Source organism: Stomoxys calcitrans, chromosome 1, assembly GCF_963082655.1.
Source record: "Stomoxys calcitrans chromosome 1, idStoCalc2.1, whole genome shotgun sequence".
Lineage (NCBI taxonomy): Eukaryota > Metazoa > Arthropoda > Insecta > Diptera > Muscidae > Stomoxys > Stomoxys calcitrans.
In genome coordinates, this window is record NC_081552.1 from 55609456 (window position 1) to 55629250 (window position 19795).

The 19795-nt window shown below is 40.1% G+C and overlaps 1 protein-coding gene across 1 annotated transcript in view; it reads left to right on the forward strand.

The window, feature by feature from the left end:
• LOC106095068 (uncharacterized) overlaps positions 1–19795 on the forward strand; it is a 35822-nt gene that overhangs the window by 10386 nt on the left and 5641 nt on the right. Inside the window, exon 2 of the mRNA XM_059365105.1 lies at positions 11445–14421. Within this exon, the coding sequence (XP_059221088.1) occupies positions 12016–14421 (2406 nt within the window). The 5' untranslated portion in view covers positions 11445–12015. The remainder of the gene's footprint in view (positions 1–11444; positions 14422–19795) is intronic.

Genomic DNA, 19795 nt, shown 5'->3' on the forward strand with positions numbered 1-19795 from the left:
AAGAAGTCAAGATCCCCGATCGGTTTACATTGCAGCTATATCAGGCTATGAACCGATTTAAACCATACTTGGCACAGCTGCTGGATATCATAACAAAACACGTCGTGCAAAATTTCATTCCAATCGGATAAGAATTGCGCACTCTAGAGGCTCAAGAAGTCAAGGCCCAAGATCGGTTTATATGGCAGCTATATCAGGTTATGGACCGATGTGAACCATACTTGGCACAGTTGTTGGATATCATAAGAAAACACGTCGTGCAAAGTTTCATTCCATTCGGATAAGAATTGCGCACTCTAGAGGCTCAAGAAGTCAAGACCCAAGATCGGTTTATATGGCAGCAATATCAAAACATGGACCGATATGGCCCATTTACAATACCAACCGACCTACACTAATAAGAAGTATTTATGCAAAATTTCAAGCGGCTAGCTTTATCCTTCGGAAGTTAGCGTGCTTTCGACAGACAGACGGACGGACGGACGGACAGACGGACGGACATGGCTAGATCGACATAAAATGTCGCGACGATCAAGAATATATATACTTTATGGGGTCTCAGACGAATATTTCGAGTAGTGACAAACAGTATGACGAAATTAGTATACCCCCCATCTTATGGTGGAGGGTATAAAAATTGCGTTGTCAATACTGTAAACAATACTTACTTATAATACTGAGGAAGATGATGAGATGTTAGAGAATTTTCGATGTCATTGCCTTGCTTTCGCGGCTTACAGACATCGGTACTTAGGTGGGGACAGAATACCAGACTTGAACCAACTTAGGGGCGTGGTGTGGAAAACAATTAGGGATTTTGTAAGTAGCATGGAATTTTCTTTCTCAAGGTTTCGTTTTACTATTTAGAGCGCACAACTGCTTGCCCAATCCAAAGTAGCATAAGTTAGCCAATATCATCCTTTGTTTTGTTTCTAAACTGGTGTCGTTTGTTTTGGGTACGACGGTTCCGAAGTAGATAAAGTTGCTGACTATCTCAAAGTTGTTGTTATCAACTTTTTCTAGGCTATCTCGTTGTCTGAAATCTCGTTTGGTTTTAAACGGTTCGGTGAGGTTCCTTCCTATTTTAATTGAGGAGCGTATTTCAGCAAGCGAGAAGTTTCCCCTGTTTCTTAATGGAATACGTTCATGGGCCAATTTGCATTTTGCAAACTCAGAAATAGCTTGAAATACCTATGAACGTAAAGAGCTGTCGAAGGGGCCTTTGTAGTCAACGAATAGATGATAGGTATTGATTTGTCCTCTTCCGGTCTTTTCCAGGATTTGGTGCAGTGTAAATGTATGGTCTATGGTGGATTTACCAGGGCCCTCTTCAGGCACACTGAAAGGGGCCCAATTATTTCGTTGACACTAGACTTAAATCTTTCACACAGTACGCTCGAAAGTATTTTGTATGTAATGGAGAGGAAACTTATTCCTCTGTAGTTGGCACCTATCGTCTTGTCCCCTTTCTAGTTTACGGAACACAGTACGCCGAGGGATTGTTCTGCTGCATACTCATGGCCACCGTCATCGAATACCAGCACCTGGGAAAAGTGTTATTTTCATATCTACAGCACACTTTATTATACCCACCACCGAAGGATGGTGGTATATTCATTTTGTCATTCCGTTTGCAACACATCAAAATATCCATTTCCGACCTAATAAGGTATATATATTCTTGATCAGTGTACAAATCGGACACGATCTAGACATGTCCGTCCGTCTGTCTGTTGAAATCACGCAACAGTCTTAAAAAATAGAGATATTGAGCTGAAACTTAGCACAAATTCTTTTTTTGTCCATAAGCAGGTTAAGTTCGAAGATGGGCTATATCGGACTATATCTTGATATAGCCCCCAGGGTATTAGGCCCATAAAAGCCACATTTATTATCCGATTTTGCTTAAATTTGGGACAGTGAGTTGAGTAAGGTCCTTCGACATCCTTCGTCAATTTGGCTCAGATCCGTCCAAATTTGGATATAGCTGCTATATAGACCGATCCTCCAATTTAGGATCTTAAGCCCATAAAAGCAAAATTTTTATACCCTCCACCATAAGATGGGGGGTATACTAATTTCGTCATTCTGTTTGTAACTACTCGAAATATTCGTCTGAGACCCCATAAAGTATATATATTCTTGATCGTCGCGACATTTTATGTCGATCTAGCCATGTCCGTCCGTCTGTCCGTCCGTCCGTCCGTCCGTCTGTCTGTCGAAAGCACGCTAACTTCCGAAGGAGTAAAGCTAGCCGCTTGAAGTTTTGCACAAATACTTCTTATTAGTATAGGTCGGTTGGTATTGTAAATGGGCCATATCGGTCCATGTTTTGATATAGCTGCCATATAAACCGATCTTGGGTCTTGACTTCTTGAGCCTTTATAGTGCGCAATTCTTATCCGATTTGAATGAATTTTTGCATGACGTGTTTTGTTATGATATCCAACAACTGTGACAAGTATGGTTCAAATCGGTTCATAACCTGATATAGCTGCCATATAAACCGATCTTGGGTCTTGGCTTCTTGAGCCTCTAGAGTGCGATATTCTTATCCGATTGAAATGAAATTTTGCACAAAGTATTTTGTTTTGATATCCAACAACTGTGCCAAGTATGGTTCAAATCGGTTCATAACCTGATATAGCTGTCATATAAACAGATCTGGGGATTTGACTTCTTGAGCTTCTAGAGGGCGCAATTCCTATCCGATTTGGCTGAAATTTTGCATGACGTATTTTATTCTTACTTTCAACAACTGTGTCAAATAACATTCAAATCGGTCCATATCCTGATGTAGGTGCCATATAAACCGATCTTTGATCTTGACTTCTTGATCCCTAGAGGTCGCAATTATTATCCGATTTGCCTGAAATTTTGTACGACGGATCCTCTCATGATCATCAACATACGTGCTTATTATGGTCTGAATCGGTCTATTGCCCGATACAGCTCCCATATAAATCGTTCTCTCTATTTTACTTCTTGAGCCCCCAATGGCCGCAATTCTTATTCGAATTGGCTGAAATTTTACACAGGTCTCCAACATATAATTTAATTTTGGTCCGAACTGGACCATATCTTGATATCGCTCTAATAGCAGAGCAAATCTTTTTTTATATCCTTGTTTGCCTAAGAAGAGATGCCGGGAAAAGAACTCGACAAATGCGATCCATGGTGGAGGGTATATAAGATTCGGCCCGGCCGAACTTAGCACGCTTTTACTTGTTTATTTTATTTTGCTGAAATTTGGGACAGTGAGTTGTGTTAGGCCCTTCGACATCCTTCGTTAATTTGGCCTAGATCGGTACAGATTTGGATATAGCTGCCATATAGACCGATCCTCCGATTTAGGGTCTTAGGCCCATAAAAGGCGCATTGATTGTCCGATGTCACCGAAATTTGGGACAGTGAGTTGTGTTAAGCCCCTTGACATACTTGTGCATTATGGCACAGATCGGTTCAGATTTGGATATAGCTGCCATATAGACCGATCTCTCGGTTTTAGGTTTTGGGTCCATAAAAAGCGCATTTATTGTCCGATTTCGCCGCAATTAGGGACAGTGAGTTCTGTTAGGCCCTTTGACATCCTTCTTCAATTACACTCAGATCGATCAAGATTTGGATATAGCTGCCATATAGACCGATATATCGATTTAATGTTTTGGGTCCATAAAAGTAGCATTTATTGTCCGATGTTGCCGAAATTTGGGAGAGAGAGTTAAGTTAAGCCCCTGCAGATATTTCTCCAGATATTTAATAAAATTTAGAATGAGCTTTCATCAAATATACTTTTTTTACACTTTGTTCTAAAGCAAGCTAAAAGTAACAGCTGATAACTGACAGAAGAAAGAATGCAATTACAGAGTCACAAGCTGTGAACAAATTTGTCAACGCCGACTATATGAAAAATCCGCAATTACTTTTTGGGCAACCCAATATATACCCGAGGTGGTGGGTATCCAAAGTTCGGCCCGGCCGAACTTAACGCCTTTTTACTTGTTATAAATTACCTTCTATACAGTACCTTTTTACAGTTTTTTCTTACTAAAACTGTATACTATACTTTTGCAATACTTTTAATACCGTTTGTAACACCTCAACTGTACCAAATGCTGTACAAATCGCTCTATAACCTGATATACGTCCCATATAAACCGATTTCCCAATTTGACTTATCGAGCCCCAGAAAGCCGCAAGTTTTGCCCTATGTACGTGGTTTTGCACATCATATGACGATATTGTATATTATAGATCAAACAAAAATTTACAATGCTTCGTAATCGTTCGCTGCAAATAGATTATTTTTGTGGGATTGAATGTTGCTTAAAATTAATTCCTGTCAACACTTTACAGAAACCACCATTTTATGTATTTTAAGGTGTCAAATGTGCAATCTGAAAAGTGCTCTGACTGGCACCACTTCAATATTTTTATGCCCACCACCATAGGATAGGGGGTATATTCATTTAATCATTCCGTTTGCAACACAACGAAATATCCATTTCCGACACTATGGTCGGATGTCCGTGTGTTTTTAAAAATTGAGATATTGATTTGAAATTTTGCAAAAACTAGTATTTATTCCATACGCATGTTAAGTTCTTGATTGGGCCAAATTGGGCCATATTTGGATATATTTGCTGCTATGAGCTCAAGACCTTTTGAGCCCATAAAAACTGCATTTATAACCCGATTTCACTAAAACTTGAAACAGCGAGCTGTCTTGAGCCTCCTGATATTCGACTCAAATATGGTTCAGATCGGTTTATATTCAGATATAGCTGCCATATAGAGCGATCTGCCAAATAATCGTCTTGAGCCCATAAAAACTGCATTTATAACCCGATTTCGCAGAAACTTGAAACAGTGAGTTGTTTTAAGCCTTCCGTCATCACACCCGTATATGGTCCAGATCGGACAAATTTTAGATATAGCTGCCATATAGACGGATCTTCCAATTTAGGGTCTTAATCCCATAAAAATCGAATTCGTTTCCCTAAAACTATGACTTCTGTAAAAGTTCTCGGGACTGAATCAAATATGATCCAGGCCAGCTCCCACTTGTATATGACTATGGATATGGTAGTGGAGTTGTTATAAAAGAGGATGGTTAATTTAACCATGGTGGTGGGTATCCATATTTGGCACGGCCGAACTTAACGCATTTTTTCTTGTTATTGATAAGACACTCTTCGTTATCAGTAGTATGATGTACAACTCAAAACAAAATTAATTGGGGCAAGTATGAGTATACATATGTGGAATTTTTAAAAATGCCACTAATTCACTTTATGAGAGACAGCTCGTTGGTGGTTTTGTAAAAACCAACAAATTGATGACTGAATACCATACATTTAGGTTTGCGTATTGCTGTTTTTTTTTTGCACGGCACAATTATGTGCCACCTAAATTGTTTATGGAGTAGATATATGCGTACTGTTTTTCGAGGACTTTTACAGATTTATTTGAATTAATTTGCCTATAAATTTTCCAAGTTCTACCCACCGCTGCTTGAGGGTGTTTTGAGGCAGATAAATGAGCAACCAAATGAGCAAGGGATTCTTTGGTTGGCATGTAGGAAGGTTCGAGAGCCACTGCAGAGAGGTCTAGCAATTGCAATTGCGTTATAAATAATTAGTGAAGCATTTATCATTCGATGTTTAGTTATCCAATTAAAACATAATTAGAATTGTTCGGCTTTATATATTTTTGTTTTTGTTGTTGCTTGTTATAACATCATTTAATTTTTAATTAAATTTATTCTACTTCTTTTCACGCGCCCCTTCCATCCCTTCGGGTTAAGCTAACTAAATGGTTTTATAAAACCAGTAAGGCAATGGTCGGGGGTGCCGACTTTAGAATACACCTACACTATAGGTACAAAAAGGGAGCTATATCTAATACTGAACCAATTTTGATGGACCTCGGCGTATGTTTTCAGAAGGGTTATTAAACAATCTGTATTAAATTTCGAGCAAATATATTCAAACTGTAATAACTACGGAGGACAAATGACAACATTATTGCAGACCTGGCGAACATATATATGGGAGCTCTTTTTAAATCTGAACCGATTTCCAGCAAACTTCTTAGATATTGTGGTAGTCGTCGGGGAAAGTGTTGCACACAATTTTGCCAACATTGGTCAATAAAGGCGCTTGCAGTGACCACGATGTGAAAATATAAATATATATACTAGCTGATCCGGGCCCGCTCCGCTGCGCCATCTTTTACTTTATATGGGACATAAGTTTCCCTGGAATATTTATTTTCGACAATTAAAGATCTTTTAGCGAAATACCATGCTACGAATATAATATATCGCTTGACTAACAGTTTAACAATATAAGTGCCTTTATCTGAATCCCATATGATCTTTATTGGTCTACGAATTTAAGTTTGGACGTAAGGTGTACTCCATTCTTAAAATACTTTATTTCAGCCCGATATTCTCTTGATATCTGATTTAGAGGTGTTTTCGGGGGTGGTCCCCCAGATACTTGGCCCAGAAAAAATGTCAGCATCGTGCTTTTCTTTCAAATACCATTTATTTAAACCCCATATTGCCATTGGTTTTGAGGGGGAGTTTACAGGATTAGGCGTCCCCCCAAACACATGACCCCAAATAGGTTATCAAATTCGTTTTCTAATCTCGAATACCTTTCATTTGAGCCACATATTGGCATGGTCGGAAAATGTTTACCCTTTGGGGGATGTTTTGGGGAAGGGGTGATGACCTTAATATATGTTCCTACATTTGGATATCAAATTCGTATTCTGTTTGTGGGGTATTTTGGGAAAGGGGTATTCCCCCAGAAAATTGGTCCCGAAAGTAGGTATAAATTCTTGCTCTACCCCCAATACCTTTCATTAAAGCTCCACATTGACATGGTCGGTAAATATGCCCGATTTGTGGGTGTTTTGGGGGTTCCCCAAACACTAAGCCCGAAAAATATGCTCTATTCTCATATTACAATATATCATTTATATGAACCATTTATATGAGGCCATTGGCCTCAAAATTGGATAGCAAATTCGTTTTCTAATCTCATTTAAACTCCTTATTGCAAAAGTCAGCAAATATGTCCGGTTTATGGTATTAGCCCTAAAAACTATAAATAGCTGCAGTTAGTGCAAGCAAGTGGCCAGTGTCCTGAGGAAGAGTGGTTTTACTATTTTCTCACCTGCCCCTGCATTGAAGATTCAGTAGTATCTAGGGTTGAAATGGATAAGTCTTATTACTGGCTGACTTCCCTATACGATTCAGAGATGCCGCCATCAAACCTTAAGTTGCTGTTTGAAGCCGCTTCTGCATGGAAGAAGAGCCTCACTGTAAGAAGTGATGCTAATGCACATCAACAGATATGGGGAAGTTCGGATGTCAACGAAAGGGGTGAGCTGCATATCGAAGTTGCAATCTGACAATTTGTAATAAAGGGAATAAACCGACCTTTATTACCTGGAACAGGCAGGAGGTACTAGATGTTACCTTTGTATAAGAAGATATAAGTGGGAGAATATGTTACCTTTGTATAGGAAGATATAAGTTGGAGAAAATACTGCAGAAGTGGTCCCTCGGCTAAACAGAAGGAAGGATAAATTTCGGAACAAATTCTGCACTTTGTTCCCTTCTAGACCAGAAAAGGAAGTGTCAACTGCGCAGGATATAGATGTAGTGGTCAATCGGATCACGAATTCCCTGAATGACTCGCCTGTGTCAGCATGTCATAGTGTCAAGCCAAGAGGCAAACATCGACCGCCATGGTGGACCTGGTTGGTTGGAAGGACTGCAGAAAACTCTTTAACAGAGCGAAAGCCAAAAGAGCATTACACGATTGGGACATCTGTAATGCTAAGCTAAGAAATGCTGTAATGCTAAAATAAGAAAATATAAGGCTGATATATAAGCTGAGTAAGGCTCAGAACAAATTCTGGGTAGAGTTCTGCAGTTCCGTTTAGGTTACATCTGAGGCCTCTAGGCTAAGGAAGATTCTGTCCTCAAGACCTATTACGGTGGGGTATATTCAGAAGTCAGAGAATGTAGAGACAATGTCTAGGGAAGAAACACCAGAACCACTTGCTGATACACATTTCGCGGGAAATTCTCCAACGGACAACGTGGTGCCAGAAAAGGTTGTCACTGGTATGCATTCGTGGGAGCTTATTAGGGAAATTGTGTCTGAGCCGAAAATCCTTTGGGCGGAAAGAAGTTAAGACTCCTTTAAGTTGCCAGGAACTGTATTATCGGTTGAATTACTAGCTGTGTCTGATAGACTGGATCCTTGGCTAAGAGAGATAAACTCTGCTTGTTTCAGCATGTCATATATAACTGTAGGATGAAGGGACACAAAGGTAATTTTCATTTCGAAAACAGGAAAACTTTACAAGACGAAAGTGCTTGAAAATAATGTGAAACCGACGTCAATCATGAAGGAGTTGGAGTTTGTAGGCATCAACTCTACCGTAAGAAAGTTTGTTAAAAGCTTACTTACTAAAAGGTGCATTACAGCAGTCTTGGAATCTGTGGATCTAAAAAGATGGGTCGGCAGAGGAACGCCTTAAGGAGATGACTGTTTCCTCTACTTTGGAATACAGCCATTAACAATATGTCATTGTCTCTGGAAGAAAAAGTGTATGCTTATGACGTGGCTATTGAAGTTAGGGGAATGGTTCCCAGCACTCGTGCATTGGGTATATACTGCAGTTGTCAGACCTATAATGCTATATGTTGTTGTGGTCTGGTGGACAGCGCTTCAAAAGTACACCTACTGTTCAATATTCAACCGGATCCAAGGGAGGGTTTGTTTGTGCATCAGAGCCGCAATAAGGACGACACCATCTAATGTACTGAATTTAATGCTACATCTAATGCCTCTAGACAAGTTGCTGCGACCACTGCCGTGAGGCTAAGGTAGCTTTCTCTTTGGTCATGTGGCGGCTACGCACACTGTGTTATCCTTGATTTAATATTCGATGTTCCAGGCAGTGTGGATTATAACCTACCTGAGCCGCTTTTTGATAAAAATTACTGTACCACTATTCCTGATAGAACCGATTGCAACAAGGACATCCCTGGTAATAGAAGTTACATGGACTTCTATGCGGGTGGTTCCAAATAAAACGACTAGCTGGGCTTTGGGGTGCACTCTAAAGATCTAGAACTTGTCATATTGAAAAGGTCACCCGACCACTGCAGTGGAAGTGGTAGAATGGCTAAGATATAATGTCTAAGAAGAGATGCCTGGAAAAGAACTCGACAAATGCGATCCATGGTGGAGGGTATATAAGATTCGGCCCGGCCGAACATAGCACGCTTTTACTTTTTTATAACCACCACCGAAGGATGGGGGTATATTCATTTTGTCATTCCGTTTGCAACACATCGAAATATCCATTTCCGACCCTATAAAGTATATATATTCTTAATCAGCGTAAAAATCTAAGACGATCTAGACATGTCCGTCCGTCTGTCTGTTGAAATCACGCTACAGTCTTTAAAAATAGAGATATTGAGCTGAAATTTTGCACAGATTCTTTTTTTGTCCATAAACAGGTTAAGTTCGAAGATGGGCTATATCGGACTATATCTTGATATAGCCCCCATATAGACCGATCCGCCGATTTGGGGTCTTAGGCCCATAAAAGCCACATTTATTATCCCATTTTGTTGAAATTTGGGACAGTGAGTTGTGTTAGGCCCTTTGACATCCTTTGTCAATTTGGCTTCGATCGGTCCAGATTTGGATATAGCTGCCATATAGACCGAACCTTCGATTTAGGGTCTAAGGCCCATAAAAGCCACATTTATTATCCGATTTCGCTGAAATTTGGGACAGTGAGTTGTCTTAGGCCCTTTAACATGTTTATTTAATTTGGTCCAGATCGGTTCAGATTTGGATATAGCTGTCATATAGACCGATCCTCCGGTTTAGGGTCTTAGGCCCACAAAAGCCACATTTATTATCGGATTTTGATGAAATTCGTGACAGGGAATTGTGTATGGCCTATCGACATCCTTCGTTAAATTGGCTCAGATCGGTCCAGTTTTGGATATAGCTGCCATATAGGCCGATCCTCCGGTTTAGGGTCTTAGACCCACAAAAGCCACATTTACTATCCGATTTTGATGAAATTCGGGACAGTGAATTGTGTAAGGCCCATCGACATCCCTCGTTAATTTGGCTCAGATCGGTCCAGATTTGGATATAGCTGCCATATAGATCGATCCTCCGATTTATGGTGTAAGGCCCATAATAGCCACATTCATTATCCGATGTCCCTGAGATTTGGGACAGTGAGTTGTGTTAGGCCCTTTGACATATTTCTTCAATTTGGTCCAGATCGGTTCAAATTTGGATATAGCTGCCATATAGACCGATTTCTTGATTTATGGTTTTGGGCCCATAAAATTCTCATTTATTGCCCGATGTCGCCGAAATTTGGAACAGTGAGTTAAGTTAAGCCCCTTGACATACTTCTGCAATATCGCGCAGATCGGTCCAGATTTGGATATAGCTGCCATATAGACCGATATCTAGGTTTTGAGTTTTGGGGCCATAAAAGACGCATTTATTGTCCGATGTCGCTGAAATTTGAGACAGTGAGTTTGGTTGGGCTCTTCGACGTCCTTCTTCAATTTTGCCCAGATCGGTCCAGATTTGAATATAGCTGCCATATAGACCGATTTCTGGATTTAAGGTTTAGGGCCCATAAAAGAGGCATTTATTGTCCGATTTCGCCGAAATTTGGGACAGTGCTTAGTGTTAGGCTCTTCGACATGTTTATGCAACTTGGCTCAAATCGGTCCAGATTTGGATATAGTTGCCATGTAGACCGATATGTCGATTTAAAGTTTTGGCCCCATAAACGGCGCATTTATAATCCGATTTCACTGAAATTTGACACAGTGACTTATGTTCGGCTTTTCGACATCCGTGTCGTATATAGTTCAGATCGGTATGAGGTATATGAGTATAAGGTATAAAATTTGCACCGGATTTTGATGAAAGGTGGTTAACATATATACCCGAGGTGGTGGGTATCCAAAGTTCGGCCCGGCCGAACTTAACGCCTTTTTACTTGTTTTTTCTTCGGTCGTCTTTAAATTTGGCGCAGCCCCATTGGTTTCGAGGTGAAACCTATTGAAATTGGAAGAAATCCGTTTAGATTTAGATATAGCTTCCATGTTTTGTGTAGCCCCATTTGCACTCACTTAGCATGCAAATCCAATGTGATGCAGATTATAAAAAGGTCGTCTTTGTCCGACTTTTGACTGTTCATACTCGTTTGTCATATAATTTTAAATCCTCACACAAATTATTATCCATTCGCTATACTCTTACTTGCATAATCAAACACTTTTATTTAATTTATTATCTGTGACTACTGTAACATTTGATAATTGTTCAATTTGTTTTTGTTTTCCCTCGCTGCATTTGTAGATTTTTGGTAGCCACATCAAATATGTTTCAATGTCAATCCTAATGGAAATGCTGTCTTGTTGACCACAACATCAGTGAAAAGAAGCGAAAAGACCTTAATTGAAATATGTATATGGATTTGTACCGCCTTCAAAACCTTCAAAAGCCGCTGCTAACAAAAACCCAACAAGTGAATGGTAATCAAAAAGTCAATAAAAACATTTAAACCAAATGAAAAAGAAAATGGAAAAATAAACGGAGCCCGAAAAAAAACCCTATGAAAAAAAAAAATGGATAAACGAAAACAAATTGTTTTATGGTGTGTTTACAAAGAACTGCTCAACAAAATGAAAGTGTACGATATCTCTAACAAAAAAGGCTGCCAAGGGATTCAATATCAATTAAAGCTTAACTTGAAAAAAATAAAATAACCAGGTCATCCAGTAGACACAAAGGAGGGGAAAAGAAAATGACTACGAAATTTGCTTAACAAAACATATAAATTTTTTTGTTGATCGCTGTTGGGTCGCTGCTTGTCAATTTGCTTCTTTAAGTTTGTTAAAGATAACAAAACCCTTAAAGGAATATCTTCATGACTTCAGCGGAATGGGAATTGCGTGCTCTCAAGGCACTGGAGCAAGAAGAGCAAGAACAACAAAAGCAGCAGCATCAGCAGCCACAACATCTGCGAAAGGACTATTTGGCTTTGTCCCAAAGATCTTTGTATGAGCCTGCCGTTACGCCCCCCTCTTTGAAAAAGCAATCGCAGAAACAAACTTCCCCGAACTCAAAGTCAACCCAACTCTTTTTACACACAGCCCTTAATGAACCCCAAGAGCGATTACCAGCCCAACACCCGAACAACGGAACGGTTGTTCAGAGTAACAGCACCAATTATGTGCAACTGCAGGCACAACAATTGCTCAAACTGCCCACCATTACAGAGCATCATCAGCATCAGCAGGCCCTGATGAGGAGGGCAAAGTCCAAGGACTCTGGCGGAGCCGGAAGTAAATTGAAATTCACAAAAGTTTTGTCATTGTCGGCCCAATCACTGACAAATCGTTTGGGGGTGGGAGGAGGAGGCAACAGCGGCAAGAAATCGAAAACCAAATCCACAACATCACCTGGTCGCCATGCCTTGGCCTCACCCATGTACACTCCACCCCCTACACGTCGTTGCAATACCTTGCATCACACTCCCACGGTGCGCAAGACCTTTAAGACTTTGCAACAATTGGAAAGGCAAAAGCTGGAGGGACGCAGGGTTGGAGAGTTACAGGTGACCAGAACTTTGCATCGCATAGCGGGTACGCATAAGACCTATTGGAAATATGGCATTAACTCCACAGCCAATTCCATAGTGGGACAACATCAGCAGCAGCAGCAGCAGCAACAGTTACAACAGCAGCATCAGTTACAGCAGCAACAACAGTTACAGCAGTTACAACAAAGACGACAATTGTTGCAAGGACGCAGTCTAACTTCCGATTTGGAGTCTTACACCTCTGATGAATTGGACTCTGAGGATAACACAGCACGGCCAGCCAAAATTTTGGGCTTGGATGAGGAGGAAAGTGCTGCAAGTCCCTCGGTTTTGCCTTTAGCCAATGATTCCTTGTTGGACTATGATGACTCTGCCACCGATGTGGGCTCTTGCACGGTGCCCTTGGCTTCAGACTCCATAGAAATGATGAATCTGATGTTGTCCGCAGCCCAGACAGCTGTGATTAGCCAAACCTCAAACCCAGCCCCACCCCCTGATATAACAGCCACAGATCAGCTTAACTCCGGACTGGAAACCATCTCAGCTGCAGCAGTAGCAACTGGTGGTGGTGGTGGTGGTGTTGAGGCAGCCAATAATGATATGGCCCATTTCCCCAAATACTTTACTTTGGGCCATCGTCACTTTAGCAGCTACGACGATGACAATGAGGAGGAACGGGAAATGTTCTCTTCGCCGCCAGACTTTCTTGCCGGCTATCACCCACCACCCACTAGCATGCAGGGTGATGAAGAAACTGTTGCTTATGAAGCTTTTCATACACTCTCACGGCGCAAAAGCTTTTCAGGGGAAAAAATGAGAGCGCATTCGCTACAGCGCTATGTTAGGCCCAACTACAGCGACGATGTTAATGAACAGCATGTGGACAGCGACACAGGAAATGTTGGCAACAGAACTTTGTCACGTAATTCCAGACCTGGTAGCAGTCGTCATTTATCTCGTAATTATATGAATAGCAGAAGTCTGTTGAAAGCCTCCTCCATAGATGTGCCACCCTCGGCTTCCAGCTCTGCCATATATGCCACAGATTTTAATATCAACAATGCCAATACCACGATTATAACAAATCCCTTAATAGCACACATAAAAAGCTCGCATTCGCATTCTCATTCCCACTCCAACTCCTCTTCTTCCGCCAACTCAGCGTCTGTAACAGGCTCGGCTGTCTCAGCAGTTTCGCAAAATAAACCTCAACATCAACAAACATCCGGCGGCAATAAAAGTCTAAGAACGTCCCAACAAATAAAACAAAAGCTATTAACACCGGCTGCTCTTTTCTCTGCAGCAACATCATCCGCTTCCGCCTCTACGCCGTCAACTTTCAAGGATTTAAATTCCCACAGCTTGTTGGCCACACGCTCCTCCCAGCTGCAGCAATTGTCGCCAGCCAGCATGGTCTGTTCCACTGACGATGAACTGGTGGCCTATCAACAGCATTTGAGTCAACAGTTTCATCGTCATCATCATCATCATCATCAACAACATCAATTGTTACCAGCAGACTCTGGCACGCAACAGTCTTCGCTTCCACATCATCATCAACCAAACCATCCTCTGGAACCACAACACATGGGCCTTGATGTGTGTGCCAATGGAGATTTGTGCACAGCAGGCATGTCCCCGCTGATCATCGATGATGAACTGGAACAGCATATCAAACATTGTTCCTGTTCCTGCAATCACATGGGCTATGGCAATTCGATGGATTATCAGGTGAGTTGTGACGCTTCTCAATGTACTTTGGGGAATATAAAAAGGATTTGAGAAAGGAAAAATATTTTTCAGAGTAAAATGAAACGAATATGGCCTATGGATATGTATGCAAAGCGCAAGAAAGTATGGAGGTGGGAAAAGTAAATGAAACAATGTTTGTAGCCTTTGAGAAAATAGGTTTTGGTGACAGTTTAAAATCAGAATCACATAGAAAATTAGACCATTGTGATATCATGGGAATAAGATAGGGAATGATGCCGTTGAAAGCATGAGACCGTGAAAAAAAATATCCTACAAACCTCCGATTTAAAGTTCTGTATAAGGCATTTGAAATAGCTCTACAAGAATAACAGATTCTCCTCGTCTTCACTGCAGTAAGCTTATAGGCTATGTCGTAAATAGTGTACTCTTAGAAAATTGCCTTTGAAGTCTGCCTATAACGCTGAACGCTCAGGTTCAAACCTGGCGAGAACATCAGAAATAATTTTTAGCGAACGCCAGCGACATTTGTAAAATATTCAGCCACATAAATCTTCTTTACGAAAGGGTGCCGCTAAGCACACCTATCGAACTTAGCTGCAACAAGTAAAAGCGTGCTAAGTTCGACCGGGCTGAACCCACCACCATGGATTTTGCTAAAAATGTATACAACAAGAAGAAAAATAGAGAGATCGATTTATATGGGAGCTGTATCGGGCTATAGACCGATTCATGGTCATGAGAGGATCCGTCGCACAAAATTTCAGGCAAATCAGATAATAATTGTGACCTCTAGAGGCTCAAGAAGTCAAGATCCCAGATCGGTTTATATGGCAGCTATATCAGGTTGTGAACCGATTTGAACCATACATGGCACAGTTATTGAATATCATAACAAAACACGTCGTTTTATCCCAATCGGATAAGAATTGCGCACCCTACAGGCTCAAGAAGTCAAGACCCAAGATCGGTTTATATGGCAGCTATATCAGGTTTTAGACCGATTTGAACCATACTCGGCACAGTTGTTAAATGTCGCAACAAAACACGTCGTGCAAAATTTCATTCCAATCGGATAAGAATTGCGCAATGTAGAGGCTCACGAAGTCAAGACCCAAGATCGGTTTATATGGCAGCTATATCAAAACATGGACCGATATGGCCCATTTACAATACCAACCGACCTACACTAATAAGAAGTATTTGTGCAAAATTTAGCGGCTAGCTTTACTCCTTCGGAAGTGTTCTTTCGACAGACGGACGGACGGACGGACAGACGGACGGATATGGCTAGATCGACATAAAATGTCGCGACGAACAAGAATATATATACTTTATGGGGTCTCAGACGAATATTTCGAGCAGTTACAAACAGAATGACGAAATTAGTATACCCCCCATCCTATGGTGGAGGGTATAAAAACAAGAACTTTGGATACCCACCACCACGGGTACATATGTAAACCCCCCTTTCGTCACAATGTGGTGAAAATTGGATTACTTATGCAACCAAATACGGTACGGACATTGAGTGGTCTAATATATATAAGTCACTGTTCAATTTTGTAGAACAAAATATTGAAATACGGATGTCGAAAACTCTAATATAAGTCACTGCTTCAAATTTCTACGAAATCGTTTAAAAAATGCGCTCTTTATAGGGCCAATATTTTTAAATCGTGGGATCGTTCTATATGGCACCTATAACCAAATCTGAACCGATCTGGACCAAATTAAACAAAGATATAATAATCAATCTATTCTATTATAACTCCACTACTATATCCATAGTTATATCTTAATAGGGGCTGCTCTCGATCACATTATATTCAGGTCCCGAGAAGTCATATACAAGTAATTTTCAGACAATAAATCAGCTTTTTATGGAATTAAGACCGTAAATTGGAATATCGGTCTATATGGCAGCTATATCTAAATATGGTTAGATCGGAGACATATTTGGGGCGGATGTCGGCAGGCTGAAAACAACTCACTATTTAAAATTTCAGCTTTTATAGGCTTCAGACCCTTTATCGGCAGATCGGCCTATATGACAGCTATATCTAAATATGGTCCCACCCGAACCGTATTAAGGTCTATTATCGGGAGGCTCAAAACAACTCACTTTTTCAAATTTCAGCGAAATCGGGTACTAAAATGTATCTTTTATGGGCTTCAAACCCCTTATCAGCAGATCGGTCTATATAGCAGCTATATCTAAATATAGTTCGAGCTAAACCATCCGGAGATAAGAGGCTTAAAACTACTCACTGTTTCAAGTTTCAGCAAAATATGTTAAAAATTAGCAAATATGTTCAAAGTGTACTACATACGGTTGACAAATGACAACATTATTTGCAAATTAGCCAGAATCTGATGAACACATATATGGAGGTACATTTAAATCTGAACCGATTTTGACCAAACTTCTTAGATATTGTGGAAGGCATCGAGGAAAGCGTTCTGCACAATTTTGGCAGGATTGGTCAATAAATGCGCTAGCAGTGGCTCTTGAAGTGAAAATCGGACGAAATACATATATCGAAGCTATATATAAATCCGAACTGATTTTTGTGAAATTCGCCAGCAATTCTAAAAGATATAAGAAAATCCTAATTTCTAGAGAATCGGTTAACAAATGAGCACATTATTGCAATACTAGTCCAAATCTGACGACATACATATTTGAGCTATATCTAAATATGAACCGATTTCTAGCAAACTTCTTATATTGGGTTGCCCAAAAGGTAATTGCGGATTTTTTTAAAGAAAGTAAGTGCATTTTTAATAACACTTAGAATGAACTTTAATCAAATATACTTTTTTACACTTTTTTTCTAAAGCAAGCTAAAAGTAACAGCTGATAACTGACAGAAAAAAGAATGCAATTACAGAGTCACAAGCTGTGAACAAATTTGTCAACGCCGACCATATGAAAAATCCGCAATTACTTTTTGGGCAACCCAATATATTGTCGAAGTCGTCGGTAAAAGCGCTGTACAAAATTTTGGGAAGATTGGTCAATAAATGAGCTTGCAGTGACCATAGAAGTGAAAATCGAGCGATATATATAGATGACACCTATATCTAAATCTTTACCGATTTCTATGAAATTCACCAGTAACATTAAGGGTCATAAGAAAATTTCAGCCAAATCGGAAAAGAATTGCGCCCTATAGGAGCTCAAGAAGTAATATCGGGTGATCGATTTATATGAAAGCTATATCAGATTCAGAACATATTTGGCACGCATATTGAAGGTCATTGCGTCCTCTATAAGTTCAAGAAGTATAATCGGGAGATCATTTTATATGGGAGCTTTATCGATATATATAAACTGATTTTACAACACTTGGCATAGTTGTTGGAAGTCAAAATAAAGCGCTTCATATTAAATTTCAGAAAAATCGGCTAAAAATTGTGTCAAAATCTGAGATCGGTTTATATGGCAGCTATATCAAGCTATGAACCGATTTGGACCATACTTATTACAGTTGTTGAAAGTCATAACGAGACACCTTTTACAAAATCTCAGCCAAATCGGATAAGAATTGCGCTCTCTATAGGCTTATGAAATATAATCGGGAGATCATTTTACATGGGTGTTAATCAAGCTATGAAACGATTTGGACCCTACTCAGCACAGTTATTGGAAGTCATAACGAAACACCTTATACAAAACCTCTGCCAAATTGGATAAGAATTGTGCCGCATTAAGGCTCAAGAAGTCAAGATCCTAGATCGGTTTATATGGCAGCTATATCAAAACATGAACTGATATGGCCCATTTACAATCCCAACCCACCAACACTGATACGAAGTATGTGTGCAAAATTTCAAGCGCTTAGTTTTACTCCTTTGCATGTTATCGTGCACAGACAGACGGACGAACATGGATAGATAGACTTAAAATGCCATTGCGATCAGGAGTATATATACTTTATGGGGTCTTAGACGCATATTTTAAGGTTTTATAAACGGATTGGCGAAGATAGTATACCTCCATCCCATGGTGGAGGGTATTATTGTAGTTAGGTAGAGCTACAAAAAAAAAAAAAAAAAAACAAAAGAAACAAGTAAAAGCGTGCCAGGGTATTATTGTAGTTAAGTAGAGCTACAAAAAAAAAAAAAAAAACAAAAGAAACAAGTAAAAGCGTGCTAAGTTCGGCCGGGCCGAATCTTATATACCCTCCACCATGGATCGCATTTGTCGAGTTCTTTTCCCGGCATCTCTTCTTAGGCAAAAAAAGGATATAAGAAAAGATTTGCTCTGCTATTAGAGCGAGACCTGGAGACCTGTGTAAAATGTCAGCCAATTCGAATAAGAATAGCGCTCTTTGTGAGCTCAAAAAGCAAAATAGAGAGATCAATTTATATGGGAGCAGTATCGGGCTTTGGACCGATTCAGACCATAATAAACACGAATGTTGATGGTCATGAAAGAATCCGCCGTACAAAATTTCAGGCAAATCGGATAATAATTGCGACCTCTAGAGGCTCAAGAAGTCAAGATCCCAGATCGGTTTATATGGCAGCTATATCAGGTTATGAACCGACTTGTAATTTATTTGACACAGTTGTTGAAAGTAACAATAAAAAAAGGTCTTGCGAAATTTCAGCCAAATCGGATAGGAATTGCGCCCTCTAGAAGCTCAAGAAGTCAAGTCCCCATATTTGGCACAGTTGTTGGATATCATAACAAAACACGTCGTCCAATCGGATAAGAATTGCGCACTCTAGAGGCTCAAGAAGTCAAGACCCCAGATCGGTTTATATGGCAGCTATATCAGGTTATGGACCGATTTGAACCATACTTGGCACAGTTGTTGGATATCATAACAAAACACGTCGTGCAAAATTTCATCCCAATCGGATAAGAATTGCGCACTCTAGAGGCTCAAGAATTCAAGACCCAAGATCGGTTTATATGGCAGCTATATCAAAACATTGACCGATATGGCCCATTTACAATACCAACCGACCTACACTAATAAGAAGTATTTGTGCAAAATTTCAAGCGGCTAGCTTTACTCCTTCGGAAGTTAGCGTGCTTTCGACAGACAGACGGACGGACGGACGGACATGGCTAGATCGACATAAAATTTCACGACGATCAAGAATATATATACTTTATGGGGTCTCAGACGAATATTTCGAGTAGTTACAATCAGAATGACGAAATTAGTATACCCCCCATCTTATGGTGGAGGGTATAAAAAACAACAGGTGGACTATCAGCACGGATATTTCGTATTTTTCTTTTTGGGATCAAAATAAAACATATAAAAAGACATTAAGATCGGCCGGGCCGAACTTTGGATACCCATCATCTCAGGTATATATGTAAATCACCTTTCGTCATAATCCGCTGAAAAATGTATAATTTATGCCCACA